This window comes from Python bivittatus, unplaced genomic scaffold (genome assembly GCF_059951505.1).
Source record: "Python bivittatus isolate LINGU-HERP-01145 unplaced genomic scaffold, Pbiv_v1 ctg000020_np1212, whole genome shotgun sequence".
NCBI classification, from domain to species: Eukaryota; Metazoa; Chordata; class Lepidosauria; order Squamata; family Pythonidae; genus Python; species Python bivittatus.
The window spans coordinates 127,203,581-127,219,805 of NW_028277030.1; the positions used below are offsets into that span (position 1 = coordinate 127,203,581).

General features: G+C 40.2%; 1 protein-coding gene across 2 annotated transcripts in view; it reads left to right on the forward strand.

The window, feature by feature from the left end:
* The window catches only part of ACYP2 (acylphosphatase 2), a 65,186-nt gene that overhangs the window by 12,567 nt on the left and 36,394 nt on the right, over positions 1-16,225 (forward strand). Inside the window, exon 4 of one of the 2 annotated variants that reach the window (XM_025165169.2) lies at positions 14,272-14,299. The exons of the other annotated variant lie outside the window; for it this stretch is intronic. Coding sequence (XP_025020937.1) covers positions 14,272-14,299 — 28 coding nt within the window. The remainder of the gene's footprint in view (positions 1-14,271; positions 14,300-16,225) is intronic. 2 annotated transcript variants of the gene reach the window in all.

The following is a 16,225-nucleotide window of genomic DNA, read 5'->3' on the forward strand; positions in this document are numbered from 1 at the left end:
TGTTCCTTGGGACTTTAAGAGAGCAAAGGACCACACCTATACTGCAGGGAGAAAAGAGAAATAAAAGGTGCTGGGTGTGGGTGGAAGAGAGAAAGGTGATTGTGCTGGAGAACTAAAGAAGCCAGTTGTGTGGGGAGGAGGTGAAACTAAAACAGTTGATGGAGTGAGTAACATGACTCTGAAGCTACTCCAGCTGTGAAAGGAGTAGCAGAGCCTTACAGACTCGTAAGCCTTCCAAAAATGCAGAATCAGCTACAGTCAGCCAGCAACAAGTAATTGTTTTCTCCCTCCTACAAACTGATGAGGACTGAGAGACAGAGAAGCAACTCAGTAAAAGGAAACACAGACAAGGCTAAACTTCAGCAGGACTTACTGCTGACAGTGGAAGATAATATAGGGCTAAGTGTAAGGTGAAAGGATGTTAAGCCCTGAGTAAAAGGAACAGAATTCCCAGTCTTTAAAGGTGAAGACTAGGAAAGAACTGTGGTATTACTGCCTTTAGTGCTAGAAAAGATGGGTAATTAAGAACACAGGGTAAAATGGAAATTTGTAATTTTGTTAAAGATTATCACTTATAGATATAACATTATCACTTATAAATATATTAATAGGAACTGAAAGTAGATTAGTTGTATGTATTAGGTTTAACATACTGTCAGGCCCAGCCCAAGAACAACAGGGAAACAGTCCAACTGAGTTCAGTTCCTTTATTGCTTGCACCATAAAGACAAAATCTTGCTAGACAAATCTCTACTGCTACAACTAGTAGATATACTCTGGGAGATTCTAGGGAGTGGCTATTCTAAACCTCTTATACTTCCCACGCTCCAGCTCCGGACTGGGTTGTCTCTTGTCTCTCTGCCCTTCTTGGAATGTGTCCCCTCCTTCCTGAGAACCTTGCTCTCTTCTGCAATCCACCACACACATTAGAACTGTGTATTTGGTATAATAAACAACCTTGTGTACATATCAAAGGAAAAGTATTCAGCCTCCTGGTCTGTGGTTTGTACCTTAACTTAATTGGGATCCTATCATAGGCATGAAGGGTGACTAAATAAGGGGAGAGTAAACAGCCTTGTCTCACTTCTTTGTTGATGTGCAGCCAGTCTGTTTTGCCATGTTCTGTCCGTACTGTGGCTTCCTGACTTGCGTATAGGTTTTGCATGAGGGCAATGAAATGTTCTGGGATTCCTAAAACTAAGAGGTTGGGAAAAAGTTTAAGATGACGATTACTTGATAGAAAGAAGGGTGGAAAGCACAATTGTATGTTTTTGGTTTTTTTGTTTTCAATTTCTTTTTTCTCTATCTCTTATTTTCTATCTGGTTTGTTTTGTGTGTTTTATTAGATTAAAAACTTCTAATTAAAAAAAGATGTTCTGGGATTCCTATTTTCCTAAAAACATGCCACAGCTTGATATGGTTGACACAATGGAAGGTCTTTGTATAATCAGCAAAGCACATGCTGACTTCTTTTGGGCGGTCTTTTTTGTTGTTGTTCAGTCGTTAAGTCGTGTCCGACTCTTCATGACTCCATGAACCATATTGCGCCAGGCCTTCCTGCCCTTCACTGCCTCCCTGAGTTTGCTCAGTTTCATGCTCATTGCTTCAGTGATGCTATCTAACCATCTCATCCTCTGCCGTCCTCTTCTCCTTTTGCCTTCAATCTTTCCCAGCATCAGGGTCTTTTCCAAAGACTCCTCTCTTTGCATTAGGTGACCAAAGTATCTGAGCTTGAGCTTGAGCTTCATTATCAGTCCTTCCAATGGCGGTCTTTAGTGGTAATTAATTTCACAATTATCCAGCATGCATCAGCAATAATGTCTTTTATTCCTTGACCTTTTCTAAAACTAGCTTGAACATCTGGCATTTCCCTTTTCATGTATGGCTCTAATCTGGGTTGGATGATCCTAAGCATTATTTTGCTAGCATGTAAAATAAGGGTATTGTACAATAGTTTGCACACTCTGTTAAGTCTCCTTTTTTTTATTGGAATGTAGATTGACTTCTTCCAATCGGTTGGCCACTGTGTCATTCTCCAGATTTGCTGGCATAGTTTGGTTAGAACCTTTACTGATTCTTCTTCTGTTGCTTGCCATATTTCAGTGGGTTCTGACAATCCCATCAGTTCCTGTAGCTTTCCAACTTGGTAATGATTGAAGTGCGCATCTAATGTCATCTTCTAGTATTAGTGGTTCTTGAAAATTAAGAATATCTTCTAAAATATTTTGGATGTTGACATCCCTTCTGTCAGACTTCAAGTATACTCCTTCCGTCTTTATTTGATCTTCTTTGAATTAGTTACTATCTGTCCATTAGCATCCTTTAGCAAACCAATCTGGGGTTCAAACCTCCCTTCTGAGTTCAGAGATCTTTTGGAAAACTTACTTTGTTTTTCCATCTTTGATGTCTTTACAGATTAAAATATTGCCTCTCATCTGTTCTAATTGCTCTCTGAAATTCTTTGTTAAGCTTGTTCCTGAGATCTTTGCCTTTCCTAAGTTTGGCTTCTCTTGGCAGTTTCCACCATTTGTTCTGACTTCCGGTTTGCTTTGTTCTGTTTCTTTATCTTTGGCAGTCTTTTTTCACAAATTGATTTCATTCCAGGGTTCCTCTGGTTCCCTGTCCATGACGTTCAGGACTTCAGAGCAATTCCCAATGTTCTTGAAAATGGTAGGCATATGCTCAAGATCATATTGTGGAAACTGGTTGTCTGTTGTCTTCTTCTTTAGCTTAACTTGGACCTTGCACATGAGCAGTCTGTGATCTGTTCTTCAGTTAATCCCTGGCCGGGTCTTTGCTGTTATAACTGAATTCTTCCACCTCCTTGGACCGATAATAGTGTCAGTTTGGTTTCAGTGTACTCCATGTGGTGATGTCTGTGTATATAGACGTTGCTTTGGTTATTTGAAAACTATGTTAACAGTATACACACACACACACGCATACACACACATATATATATATATAAAAAATGTAAACCTACAGTAAACCTCCCAATCCAGCAAGAAGAAATGTAGCCTATTTTGAATTGAATCACTAGGAAAAGAAACACAGAAGCTTAAAATAGGGTACAGTGGGCCAACTCTTCTTGAGCCCTTTATAGTTTATAATACAGGGAGTCCTTGACTTATGACTATTCATTTAATGACCGTTCAAAGTTATGACAGCACTGAAAAAAGTGACTATCGGTCCTCACACTTATGACTATCACAGTATCCCCACGGTCACGTGATCAGAATCCAGGCACTTGGCAACTGGCATGTATTTATGACAGTTGCAGCATCCTGGGGTCACACGATCGCCATTTGCGATCTTCCCAGGGGGCTTCTGACAAAGTCAGTGGGGGAAGTTAGATTCACTTAACTGCATGATTTGCTTAACGACTGTGGTGATTCACTTAATGACTGTGGCAAAAGTTGTAAAATCGGGCATGACTCACTTAATGACCACATTGCTTAGCAATGGAAGTTCCAGTCCCAATTGTGGTTGTAAGTTGAGGACTACCTGTATTCTAGAGAGGGCATGACTATCTAAGATAACCTAAAAATGAACATTTTTTGCTGAAAGAGAATATGCTGCAACATTTTATTGTAAACCAAGTTTATCAAATGTAAGTATTTTAAAAGCCAGAATTTTAGATCTGGCCATATGCCAAGAGCAAATGGATGAGGGCAGAGAGTGGAGGCTTGTTAGTCTAGTTCTTGAAAGAAAGGAATCAGAGCGTTAAGTACTAGGAAGACAAAACAATAAATCAAAGCAACTCTTTGTTACATGAGGTAGATGACAAGCAATTATGATGCTCTGCTAAGATCATTGATAGTTTTATATAATAACTAATGTAACCATTTATTTGGTGACCTGGTTTTAAGATACTGATTTTTCCAGGAACACGGAGATAAGACTAGAAATCAGAATAATTATATTTTTACCAGTTTGATATTCTTCTGGTATATTAAATAACAACTTAATTGTTTCCAGTCAGCTTTGTCCAATATATCCAGAAAGTACCAGATTGCTTAAAACTCTGAACCTTCTGCAAAGGACTGGGATCTTAATATGTATTTGTTTTTTATATATCATCATAATCTGCATGGATTCCCAAACATTTATAACAATAAACTATTAAAACCAAAGCAATAATAAAGAACAAGGAAACAGTATATTGCAATAATTTATTTTATTTATTTATTAATCAAATTCACATGCTGCCCATCTCACTGTATAAGTGATTCTAGGCGGCTTACAAATGAAAAAGCAATAAAACAGTTAAAAATCTTTACCAAAAAAATATACAAGGTTAAAAGACAGAGAGAGCATCCTCAAACCACCAACCACCCCAGTGATACGAGCCCCCGTTAGATCCCCATGTTAGGTGGCAGAACCAGGTCTTAACGCTCTTCTATAAGATAGATGGTATACCTCATCATTCCTCAAGTGTTCTGAAAAAGCTCTGCTTTCACTAGTGTCTAGAAGACCCCTAGGATGGGTGCTGATCTGACTTTCTAGGGAGGCCACAGAGAAGGGAGGAAAAAAAAACCACTGACCACTACCCCTGTCCTTTTAACCTGTCAGTAATGTGGGATTTTGTTAGGGAGTGTACACCGGGTGCGTCATTTCCCCAAGGACTATGTGATCCTGAAGGTACTTAGGAGTCAAGCCGTGTTGAGATTTATGGGCTAGAGCAGCACTTTGAATTGAACCTGGGAACCTATGGGCAGCAACCTTAGGGCCCTCTGCATGGGTGTTACATGGCTATAATGGCTCTAATTTGCCAGCAAGCAGACTGCTGTATTTTGCACCAATTGTAGCTTTTGGAATCAAAGGCAGCCCTATGTAGAATACATTGTGGTAATCCAATTGTGGTGGTAAGTGTGGGAGTTACTCTTGCCAGGGCCTCCCGCTCCAAAAAGAGCTTCAATTGGCGCACCAACTAATGTTGGGCAAATGGTCCCTGATGGTGGCCTCCACCTGCCTATCTAATCATAGCCATGAACCTAGGACAATCCCTAGCTTGAAGCCTGCTCCTTCAGAGGGAATGCCATCTTTTCCCCTTTCCAGAATTACAACTAGAACCAGCACAGAACCCCTCTGAGCAAACCTGTTGTGCTTGGGTTCAGCTTCAGCCTGTTTTGCTTTAACAGCCTTCAGATGTTGGGTCAAGATTTCCACAGCATCGGCAGCCCATCCCAAGATGGAGATGTGGAGCTGTGTATCAGGTCATGACAAAGGTCATCTACTGGAATGACTGGTGCTGTTTACATCCTCTGCCTTGATCTGCATCCAGACTGAAAAGGTTTTTGATCAGTAGTGTCAAACTACTGGGGGCCATTAAACTGGACATAAGGAACCCTGTAGGTCACATACTGCCTTAGAAAACCATATGTGTTTATATATTTCTTTGTTTATTAATATGTCAACACATTAAAATCAGATAGGAACTAGATATAACTAATACATTAAAAATGTATTACTACAAATTATTACTGTTTTCAATATTTATGTGTATTTATATACTGTATATTTGTTGCATACATGCACACAAATCAGGTAGAAAGTAGTTATATATAAAAAGCAAACAATTTTATATTTTAATATTGAATTGATTCAAAATATTACAAAACATCACTAAAAAAGATTCAAAATTAATTTAATATTCATTGCTAGAAACTTGGCATCTTTTGCCAGAAACTATTTTATCAAAAGCATTATTCAAAAAACATTTAGATTATCCTCTCTCTTTCATTTTCCCCCCATTTTTTCCTCTTCCTCTGGATATATTTAAACTTTATAAAAAATTCAATTTTTAAATTAATAATAAAGTTACCAATGATCCTGGGTCTTGTGCAGCCCAAAACTCAACAAATATTAATTAAACCTGTTTTTGAGGGAGGAGGGAAATTCACCCTCTTTTGGAGGGAGGAGGGAAATTCACCCTTTTTTGAAGGCAGTAGAGATATTAATTCAGCTGTTTTGGGAGAGGTGTTCCTTCGTGTGCTGGAAGCTCTGGGGTCTGGAGCAGGTTGGCTGCCGGTGCAAGGCTGCCTGCCTGCCTGCTGCCCAGGGAAAAGCCCAAGCTTGCTGCCTGAGCTTAACTGCAGCGGCAAGGTCACTTGGTGTGCTGCAGCTCAGACTGAGAGGGAACTCCCGGTACACGGTGCTCCTGCTCAACCCACACTGGGGCAGTGCCAAGCAATCTTGGCTGCTGCAATTAAGCCAAGGCAGTGAGCTTGTGCAGGACTCCTTGTGAGTTGCAAGCCCAGAGTTTTCGTGACTGGCGACTAAACGTATTATTATTTAGCTTTAAAATGTAATATAATCTATGTTTTACTGTATGTTTATGTTATTTTGTTAAATATTCCCCAACTGCATTTAAATCTGGCTCGGGCCACACTAGGGAGTGTTGTGGGCCGCACGTTTGATGCCTCTGGTTTAGATGATCAACTTCCTTCAAGATTTGCTGTAACTGGCTACTCTCTCACTTTTTCCCAAAAAGAAGGTTGGAGTCAGGACACCACCATTTCCTTAAGGGCAGTTGCCATCGCCCCTACCCCAAAGAACCATTGACTACCTCCTAGACTCAGCTCATCACCATTATCCCAGCACCTGAAGGTGTCTGAACAGGAATGAATCCAAGCCATCAGTGCGAAAGCGCATTTGGCCCCTACCCACTCCACTGGAGTCTAGGTTAAGGAGTTTCAGGTAATACGGCAACAGGTGACTCCAGCCACCACTTCAGACTCTGCCCGTGAAGAGTTAAAGCTATGGTGAATATTAGCAAAATGCTGTGGCAACAAGTCACCACAACCAGACAGCAGGTCTTCCTGCTCTCTAACAAGGAGCAGGCAATCTTACCCAAGGCCACTGGATAGCACCCCTCTTGACACAATGAGAATAGAAAAGTCTGAGCACTTCACTGCTCTTACTGCCACTCTGTAGTTCAGATGTGAGCTTGTACCTGTGCATTTCTAGCAATGAAGATTTGAAAATAAATGAGTATTAAGATGCAAAAATGCAACGCTCTCATGCCTAGGCCCTTTACTTCTGTACCATTAATCCCATTCTTTGCTCTCATTACAAACATGCTTAGTAACGCTAGTTGGGGTGTAACATCAGCTTCAGTTGTCCCAGTAGGGAAGCAGCTGCTAGCCAACCATGGCTGATCTTAAAGAAAAGTCTAACGTGGTTAATACTTGGATGCGGGACTACTAAGAAATCCCATGGCTTAGACTAGAGAGGGTATCAAAAAAAAAAAAAAACCTCAGAAAAAGTCAGTGGCAAACCGGTTTTATACTGTTAACAAGAAAATAGCATGGACATGTCCATGTGGTCATGAGAAGTTGATCTCAATTTCAAAGAGGTTTTACCTTTTTTTATCAGTCTCAGACAAGCCTCAGGCAAGACCTGTAGATTGTAAAGAAATAATCACTTACTGTATGTTCTTTGAGAATGTAGGAAGACATTTTTATATCCAACTTCAATCCATATATTATTTGATTAAGGACGAAGATTCATTGCTATCGCTTAGACCAGTGTTGTCCAAACTTAGCCACTTTAAGATGAGTGGACTTCAACTCCCAGAATTCCCCAGCCAGCCATTCCCCAGCCAGTCCACTCAGAATTCCCCAGCCAGTCCACTCATCTTAAAGTGGCCAAGTTTGGACAACACTGGCTTAGACTGAAAGAACAATAACATTACTTAAAATATCAATTTAAGATATTTTTGCTCTTCACGAAAAATAATAGCATTGTTTTGCTCCCCCAAAAATGGGGAGCAAAAGGCAAGGCTGGATGTCTGGAATCTGGAATAGGAACATTTTACATAGCAATATTTTGACGCTTCCACACGTAAATAACAATAAAACATAATTTGGCCTGAAATTTAAGTTATTTACATATTTATTAGATTTTTTAAACTGCCACAATCATGCAAGATTGCAATATGCCCAGCCTTTAAAGAGGGAAGGACATTCTGTATATTGGGGGATGTCTTTAAAGTAAATGAGATCCCTTCATACTTTCTTCCTGTTTGCCAATAATTTCTTGCAGGGCTGGGAATTCCAGTAGGCTCAGGGAAACACAAGCTACTTCTGCATCCACTTTCTTATTTTTTTTCAGTAGAACAGGAAGCCCATGTCAGGGAAAAAACCTCATTAAACACGGGAGACAGACACACCAGAACACAAGTCACTTCAAAGTTCTAAAAGCTTTATTAAATGTTAGTTCAATAAGCAAGTAAAATTCAACCAATAGCATACAAGGTACTTACTTAGATTCACATTGCAATCAAAATTAACATTAAAACATATAAAAGGCTACTGAAATTTTCCTCTCGCACCCATATGCAAATCATGAAGTTGTCTATGGCACTAATTATGTAGTTTGGGCAAACAGTAATTGAATACTGTAGATGCATATGCAGCAGATACATAGCTGTGTGCTAAATGCATTATTCTAGGTTTTATTACTTGCCATCCCAGTCCAGGCCAAATATTTAGCAGTCTATTGCCATATGTACTTCATTAAAAAAAAAAAACAAACACTGTATACATTAGATTGACTGAGCTCTTAGGGTTATGGGTTTTATTTTTAAAATTGCTAACAGGGCTCTAGGTGGAGCTATTTGATGGTTAATAATAACTTCCGAACTGCAGTCTCTCGGACACCCATGCATTTTAAACTCTGCTCTGCAATGAGCTCTGCCTCTTTTTCTCAACACAAGGTCCCTTTTCTCTTGTTCCTTAACTATCTCTATAGAAGGACACTCTTCCAGAGAAGGCTGAGGCAAGACCCAAATTCTTAAAGCTAAGAACATAACAAAGCAAACAAATCAGCACAAACAAAGCTAAAGTGGCCACTCTAAAGAACACCTTTGCTCCCACCACCTTGCCACAGTCATTTAAAATGTTCCTAAAATGTAGCTCCTCCCAGAATCCTTGTTCCCAGCCCGAGTTTAGTTTCTATTTCTTTCTGGATGCTTGGGAACACTTCGAAACAAAGCACTGGGCTGCAACTACAGGTATGTCTCGCTTGACAACTGCCTCAGACAGCAGCCATTTGCAGCTACAATAGTGATGAAAAAGTAACGTTGTGACCAATGCCTGCATTTACGAACTTCACAGGCCTGTAAAGCAAAGGAAAGTTGAAGTAAGATTATAAGGACAGGTGGTGTCACGTGATTTTTCACTTAGCGACCTCTTTGCTTAATGACTGAGTTGCCGGTCCCAGTTGTGGTCATTAAATGAGGACTACTTGTATTCAAAAATCTCTTTTCAGCATGCCATTCTCTTTTGATTTTTTTTAATTAAAAAGTTGAGCAAAAAACAAATATAGGATTGTTCTTTAGAGCAGTGTGCACAGCAGTTCACTTAAAACTGTAAATATTTAGATGTATATTTTTATAGGGATACATATAAAATGTGTGCGGAATAACCTTTGTTTCCACCACTACCACCATGCATAGTATCCAAGGTCAATTTATTTTAGCACACTGACCTTAAAAATATAATAATAGTATGCTAAACAATGTTTTACTTTTTGGCAAATTACAAACGTTCATTTTCACTATTTATTCTCACTCCTCATGCTGGCTGGATATGTTTCATAGCTAATACTGTATCTACCATCCATCAAAACCATTGAAAAAAATCCCTTCTAGTCACTTATGCTCATTGAAGAAATATTAGCTATTACAAAAGATTGTTTCTTTGCTAAAAAAAAGATACCCTGTATGGCCACAAAAGCCAGTGTTTATAACATCATTTTTAAATTGCTTCAACACCTTTTAGTGTAAAAATGGAGTTTTCCCATTATTTTCTTAAGGAGCACAAATCAAATGACATTTTCCTTCTGTTAACAGCTGTACTTTATGATCCTAAGCAAAAATGGAGCTGTTGCACTTATTGCTATAGTAACCTGCATAGCTATGACAGGCATACCTTTTTTGGTATGAATTTTCCTCACATTTACATTGCAACATAATTCATTGGAAGAGGCAGGGGGCTTGCTGGAGGTGGTGGTAAATTTATCTCATAGACCAGGGACCAAAGGTTAATTTAGACATGACTTTATGGAACTGCCAGAGGCTAAACGAAATAAATGTATTCCTGAAGAGTATTACACCTGAGAAACAACTTGAATAGAGCTATTGTCGATAAATATTGCGTTTCAATAGGATTAAAACCATTGTCTATCTTTGCATGATGCTGTCCTAACTATGGTTGACTTAATTCAGTTAATCCAGTTTCCTGGGGTGTGTGACATATTGAACCTTTACCTATCACATAGGCTGGATTTGCATAACATACTAAACTCAAATGTGGCCATCTATTTGTTTTGGTGTCTTTTGTGAACAGGATACACTGGCCTTTTCGACAGTGATTTCCTTATATTTGCCAATTAACCATCATGTCTTTGGCAGCCCCCAGACCAGCTTGGGGTAAAATGTTTGGGGGTTTTGTGTGTGTTGGGATTTGTTTTGTGTGTGTGTGTGTTTGGCCGGCAATGTTTTGGGGGCCATTTCTTAGAATATGCCATTGTCAGCTCAAATCAGATCACTTAGTTATGAATCTTCTCCCTATGCAAACCTCAGTACAGCACTCAAGCCAGTGAAAGTTGTGCACCTCTATGTAACTGCACATTGTTATCCAGTACATAACACCAGCTTTCAAAAACAAAGCAAATTTGTTAACCTGTTAACCAAAATTGTTTGTTTGATTATTTCAGTAATTTACAGTATATGGCCACCCATCTCACAACAATGACTCTGAGCAGCATACAAAAATTAAAACCAACAATTACAAACATAACCCACGTTGCCAAGGTAAACAATACATCCTAGTCATTGAACCACATCAACAGTTGAGCATGCCTAACCTGCTGGCCTGAACGCCTAGGGAAACAGGCAGGTCTTCAGAGCCTTATAAGAAGCTAATACAGTTGGGGCTATCTGGATCTCTGGCGGGATGCTGTTCCACAAAGCAGGGACTGCTACAGAGAGGGCACATCTCCAGGGTCCAACAAGATGACATTGCTTGATAGAAGGGACCTGGAACATGCTGTCTCTAATAAATATGGTGGAGCAAGCAGAAACAATGGGAGAAAGGTGGTCCTACAAGTAGCCAGGCCCTATGGCATGTAGGGCTTTATAGATGATAACCAGCACCTTGACTCATGGCCAGAAGCCTAATGGGAGCCAGTGCAGTTCACAGAACAGCGGTGTTATATGGGCATACCAAGGTGCACCTGCTGCTGCCCATGCTACTGCATTCTGGACCAGCTGCAGCTTCCAAATGCACATCAAGAGCAACCCCGTGTAGAGCATGTTATAGTAATCCAAATGTGAGTAATCCAAAAAGGCATAAGTCAACATGAGCAAAGCCTCCCAGTGCACAAATGGATGCAATTGGTGCACAAACTGAACCTTGCTGCTCATGCCACATTTATCTGAGCATAAATAGTCCCAGGAATCTGCAGTGGCCAGTAATATAAAAACCATGCTTACTGTTATCCTGAAGAGACCTCAGACTGTTAGAATGGGCAGGATTGGCCTAGATGGGCCAGTTGACTGAAATGGTAGAAGACAGTTTCTCATGTGTATTTAGTTCCTTAAACCACAACTAACATTTTTGATTGATTGATTGATTGATTATGTGCCATCAAGTCATTGTTGACTCTTATCGACCACATAGGGATGACAGACTGTCCCTAATCTGTTCTTTCAAGTCTCCCAACAGTGCACTCATTGCCACTGTAACTGAGTCTGTTCACCTAGCTGTTGGTCATCCTCTTCTCTTTCCTTCCACTTTTCCCAGCATTAGAGCCTTCTCTAGAGAACTAGGTCTTCATATAATGTGTCTGGGGTAGGATAATTTGAGCCTGGTCATTTATGCCTCAAGTGAGAACTCTGGGTTGATTTGTTTGATGATCCATTTATTTTCTTGGCTGTCCATGTTTGCAGGCATTAATATTCTTCCTATCTTGCTTCTTCAATGTCCAACTTTCACTTCCATAGAGTGTCATAGGGAATAGTATGGCTTGCATGATTTTGATCTTTGTAGGTATAGACATATCATGGCATTTCAATATCTTTTCCAAGGCCTTCATGTCTGCTCTACTAAGTGCTAGTCTGTGGTGTATTTCTTGACTGCTTGTTCCTTTACTGTTGGTGGGTGATCCTAAAAGTCAAAAGCTATCCACCACTTTGATATCTTCATTGTCATTTCTAAAGCTGGCTGTTATACTATTTGTCATTAGTTTGGTCTCCTTTATACAGGTGGTCCTTGAGTTACAACCACTCGTTCATCGACTGTTCAAAATTTCGATGGCACTAAATGAGTGATACTTATGACTGGCCCTCGAAGTTCTGACCATTGCAGCACCCTGGTGGTCACATTATCATGATTCAGGTGCTTGGCAACTGGCTCACACTTATGACAGTTGTAGCATCTTGCAGTCACATGATCGCCATTTGCGACCTTCTGTGCTGGCAAAGTCAATGGGGAAGCCAGCAGGGAAGGTCGTAAGTTTCTCCCATTGCTTTTTCTCCTAAGGAGCCCCGCTACAGAGTACGAGTTCCCAGGGCTCCCTAGCTCCAGCTTGCAGCCCTCACTGGTCCACCTGCAGCCCCCACCGGCCCACTCATGCTCCCTAGTGCCTGCCCATGGCACTCCCCACCCCCCATGGCACCTACACCCCCCCACACACTCCTTGCCTCAGATTCTCACCTTTTCACACTTAACAACCTGTGAAGTCTTGGGGTTATGACAGCACAATGGCAGCTGGGACTGCTGGGATTGCCATCACTAAGTGATGCAGTCACATGATGTGTTTTATGACTACATCGCTTAGTGACAGATGTTCTGGTCCCAATTGTCATTGTAACTCAAAAGCTACCTGTATTTAATTTTAGTCCCATTTTTTCACTGCGCCCCTTGACTTGTATTACTAGGGCTTACAGATCCTTTGCATTTTCGGCTATCAGGGTAGTCTCATCAGCATAGCTCAGGTTATTGATGTATCTTCCTTCAGTTTTAAAACAATGCTCATCTTCTTTCAATCCAGCTTCCCTTAATATATATTCAGCATATAGGTTGAATAAATAAGGGGAGAATATACAGGCTTGTCACACTCCTTTGCCAACCTGAAGTCAGGCAGTTTCATCATGTTCTGAAGTACTGTGGCTTCCTGACCGGTATATAAGTTTCTCATAAATACAGTGAGATGTTCTGGGACTCCCATTTTCCTGAGCACTTTCCACAGCTTGATATCATCAACACAATCAAAGGCATTTCTATAATCAGTGAAGCACATAGTGACTTCTTTTGGGTATTCTTTAGCTTTCTCAGTTATCTCCCATGCATCAGCAATACCGTCTTGTGTTTTTCAGCCTTTTCTAAAGCTGTCTTGAAAATCTGGTATCTCTTTTTCCATGTGGGGCTGTAATCTGCATTGTTTTGTTAGCGTGTGAAATTAAGGATATAGTACAATAGTTTGCACACCCTGTTAAGTCTCTTTTTTGGGGGGCATTGGAATGTAGACTGACCTCTTTCAGTCTGTTAGCTACTGTGTCATTCCTCAGATTTGCTGGAAAAGCTTGGTTAGAACCTTGACTGATTCTTCTTTTGTTGCCTGGCATATTTCAGTGGGTATTCCATCAGTTCCTGTAGCCTTCCAACTTGGTAATGACTGGAGTGCTGATCTAACTTCATCTTCTAGTATTACAAGTTCTTGAAAGTAGGGAATATCTTCTAAGGTATCTTGGATGTTGACATCTCTACTGTACAATATTTCAGTATACTCCTTCCATCTTTGTTTGATCTCCTTTGAATCAGTTACTGTCTGTCCACTGGCATCCTTTAGCATACCAGTTCAAGGTTGGAACCTCTGCCTGAGTTCATCTAACATTACTTGCATCAGATTCTGTAATCAGACAGTACTCTGTCTACCAGTTCTGGGCAGCAAAGATCCAGATGTCTGTTAGATAGGAGCAAATAATGGATATTGTCTGTATCTCTTCGCTGCTGTATAGTTCTGGCTGGATTTTTGCAGTCTGAATCTGGTAGTTCTAGCCAGTGCACACATTATAAACAGGAAATCAAAGTAAATGACATTGTGATTCCAGGATACAGATATTCCCCCAGAGCTGTTTTTCCTCATTTGAATGAATGTGACAAATGCTATATGCCAGTTAAAAGCTTAACATAATATTTTAATTAGGATTTTCAGAATGTGTCGTACAGAATCTGAATCACAACATTTTCTTGGCTTTTTAAGGTCATTTGAATGGAAATGCTACAAGTTAGTAAGTATTAGCTTCTTCTCCACTGCTCCTTTTTTCTGAATCATAGCAGCATGGTTCTCAACTTAGGTGCCTGTACCAGAATCCATTATTATCTATTTCACTTATAACAAACTTCTAACTATTATGATAGTGCATCCTTTTCATTCCCACTAACAATGGATTGCCCAATCTAGACAAGGTGATTTGATTTCCATATGAGAGGTACTGAAAGTATTTATCAATTTAAAGCAATTTTATTGTGAGCAGTCTCCTCAAAACAGTAGTAAGATCATTCCTGTCCCCAGGCTTATACAAGACTGTGGAAGAAGGAGGAAACAAACAGGGCCAGACAGTCATTCTTAAAATTACAGTTCTTATCATAATTAATTGGCACGAAATGATTAGCATGATAAAACAGCTGCCAGGCAGATGACTTTGGGGAAAACCCAAAGGAGAGATGATAGGATTTCTTCTTTCTCTGCAATGCAGCATATTGGATTGGTTGCTACTAGCTAGATGAAAGCTGAGGAAAAGTAAAAGGCAGCCTCATACTCTATAGTCATTTGCAACCCAAGAAATCCAGTGGAACTTCCTTCTGTATAAACGGGTGCATTGGGCCATCTCCTCGGCCTCTTGAAGGATCAGCATGATGATGAGGAAGCAACCATTATAGTGGAGTCTGAAGGAACTAAATGGTTCAAAATCAGGAAAGACATGTGCCCAGGTTGTATCCTGTCACCTTATTTATTTAATTTATATGTAGAAGAAATGAAAAATACTAGAAGAAAAAATGGAATTAAAACTGTGGGGAGAAACATCAACGGTCTTAGACATGCTGATGATATCACTTTCATGGCCAGAAGTGAGGAAGACTTAAGGAATCTCTAGTAAAGGTGAAAAACAGTGTAAAAGCCTGTCTGCTGCTCTTTTTTTTAAAAAAAAAAAGATTATGTGAATAGTCAATGCCAATCGAGAATAGGCAGAGAAACAGCTGGTGATACTTTTCATAGGAATGGTCACTCGAGCCATGAAATAAAGAGATGCCTGCTACTTGAGTGTAAGTAAGTATAAGTAAGTGACAGATCTAAATAAAATATTGAACTCCACAGACATCATAGACATCTTGTGGGAGGTTGGGTTGTTACTTTGGTAATGGAGCACTTGGTTAGGGTGGGTTTTTGTTGACACACTTGTGTTTCTAATTTGCCATCATTTCCTCTGCTGATCAGGATATCCAGGAAGAGTAGTGTGTTGTTTTCTTTTTCCCTTGTAAGGGAACAAGGGAACAAGGAAAGGGAACAAGGGAAGAAGAAAACAATAACACAAGAGGAGCTATGTAAGAACATACAGACGAATGAATACAGATGCACTGCAGCAACCCAGAACAGCAGAAAAAGGAAACAGACTGCCTATACAACATCTTCCAACAAAATGGATGCCCACATAACTTTATCAAAAAGTGCCTGACCACTCAACCCATTACAGCACAATCAACAGCTATGAAGCTATGAAAAGGGTAACACTACAAGACATCAAAAACATCTCAGAAACAATCAACAGACTATTACAACCACACAGCATCACCACAGCACACAAATCAACTAAAGCCCTCCAAAACATCTTAAGTAAACCAAAAGACCCAGTAGCCCAACAAGAAAAAACAGGTCATCTACAACAGCGGTCCCCAACCTTTCTGGCCCCAGGGACTGGTTTCGTGGAAGACAATTTTTCCACAGACCGGGGGGCGGGGGGGCGGGGATGGTTTCAGGATGATTCAAGCACATTACATGATAGGGTTTTGATATGAGTCTTCAAGCAATTGATTTATTACGGTCTCTGTGTAGTCAAACCTCTCTGCTAATGATGATCTGTATTTGCAGCTGCTCCCCAGCACTAGCATCACCACCTCAGCTCCACCTCAGATCATCAGGCATTAGATTCTCATAA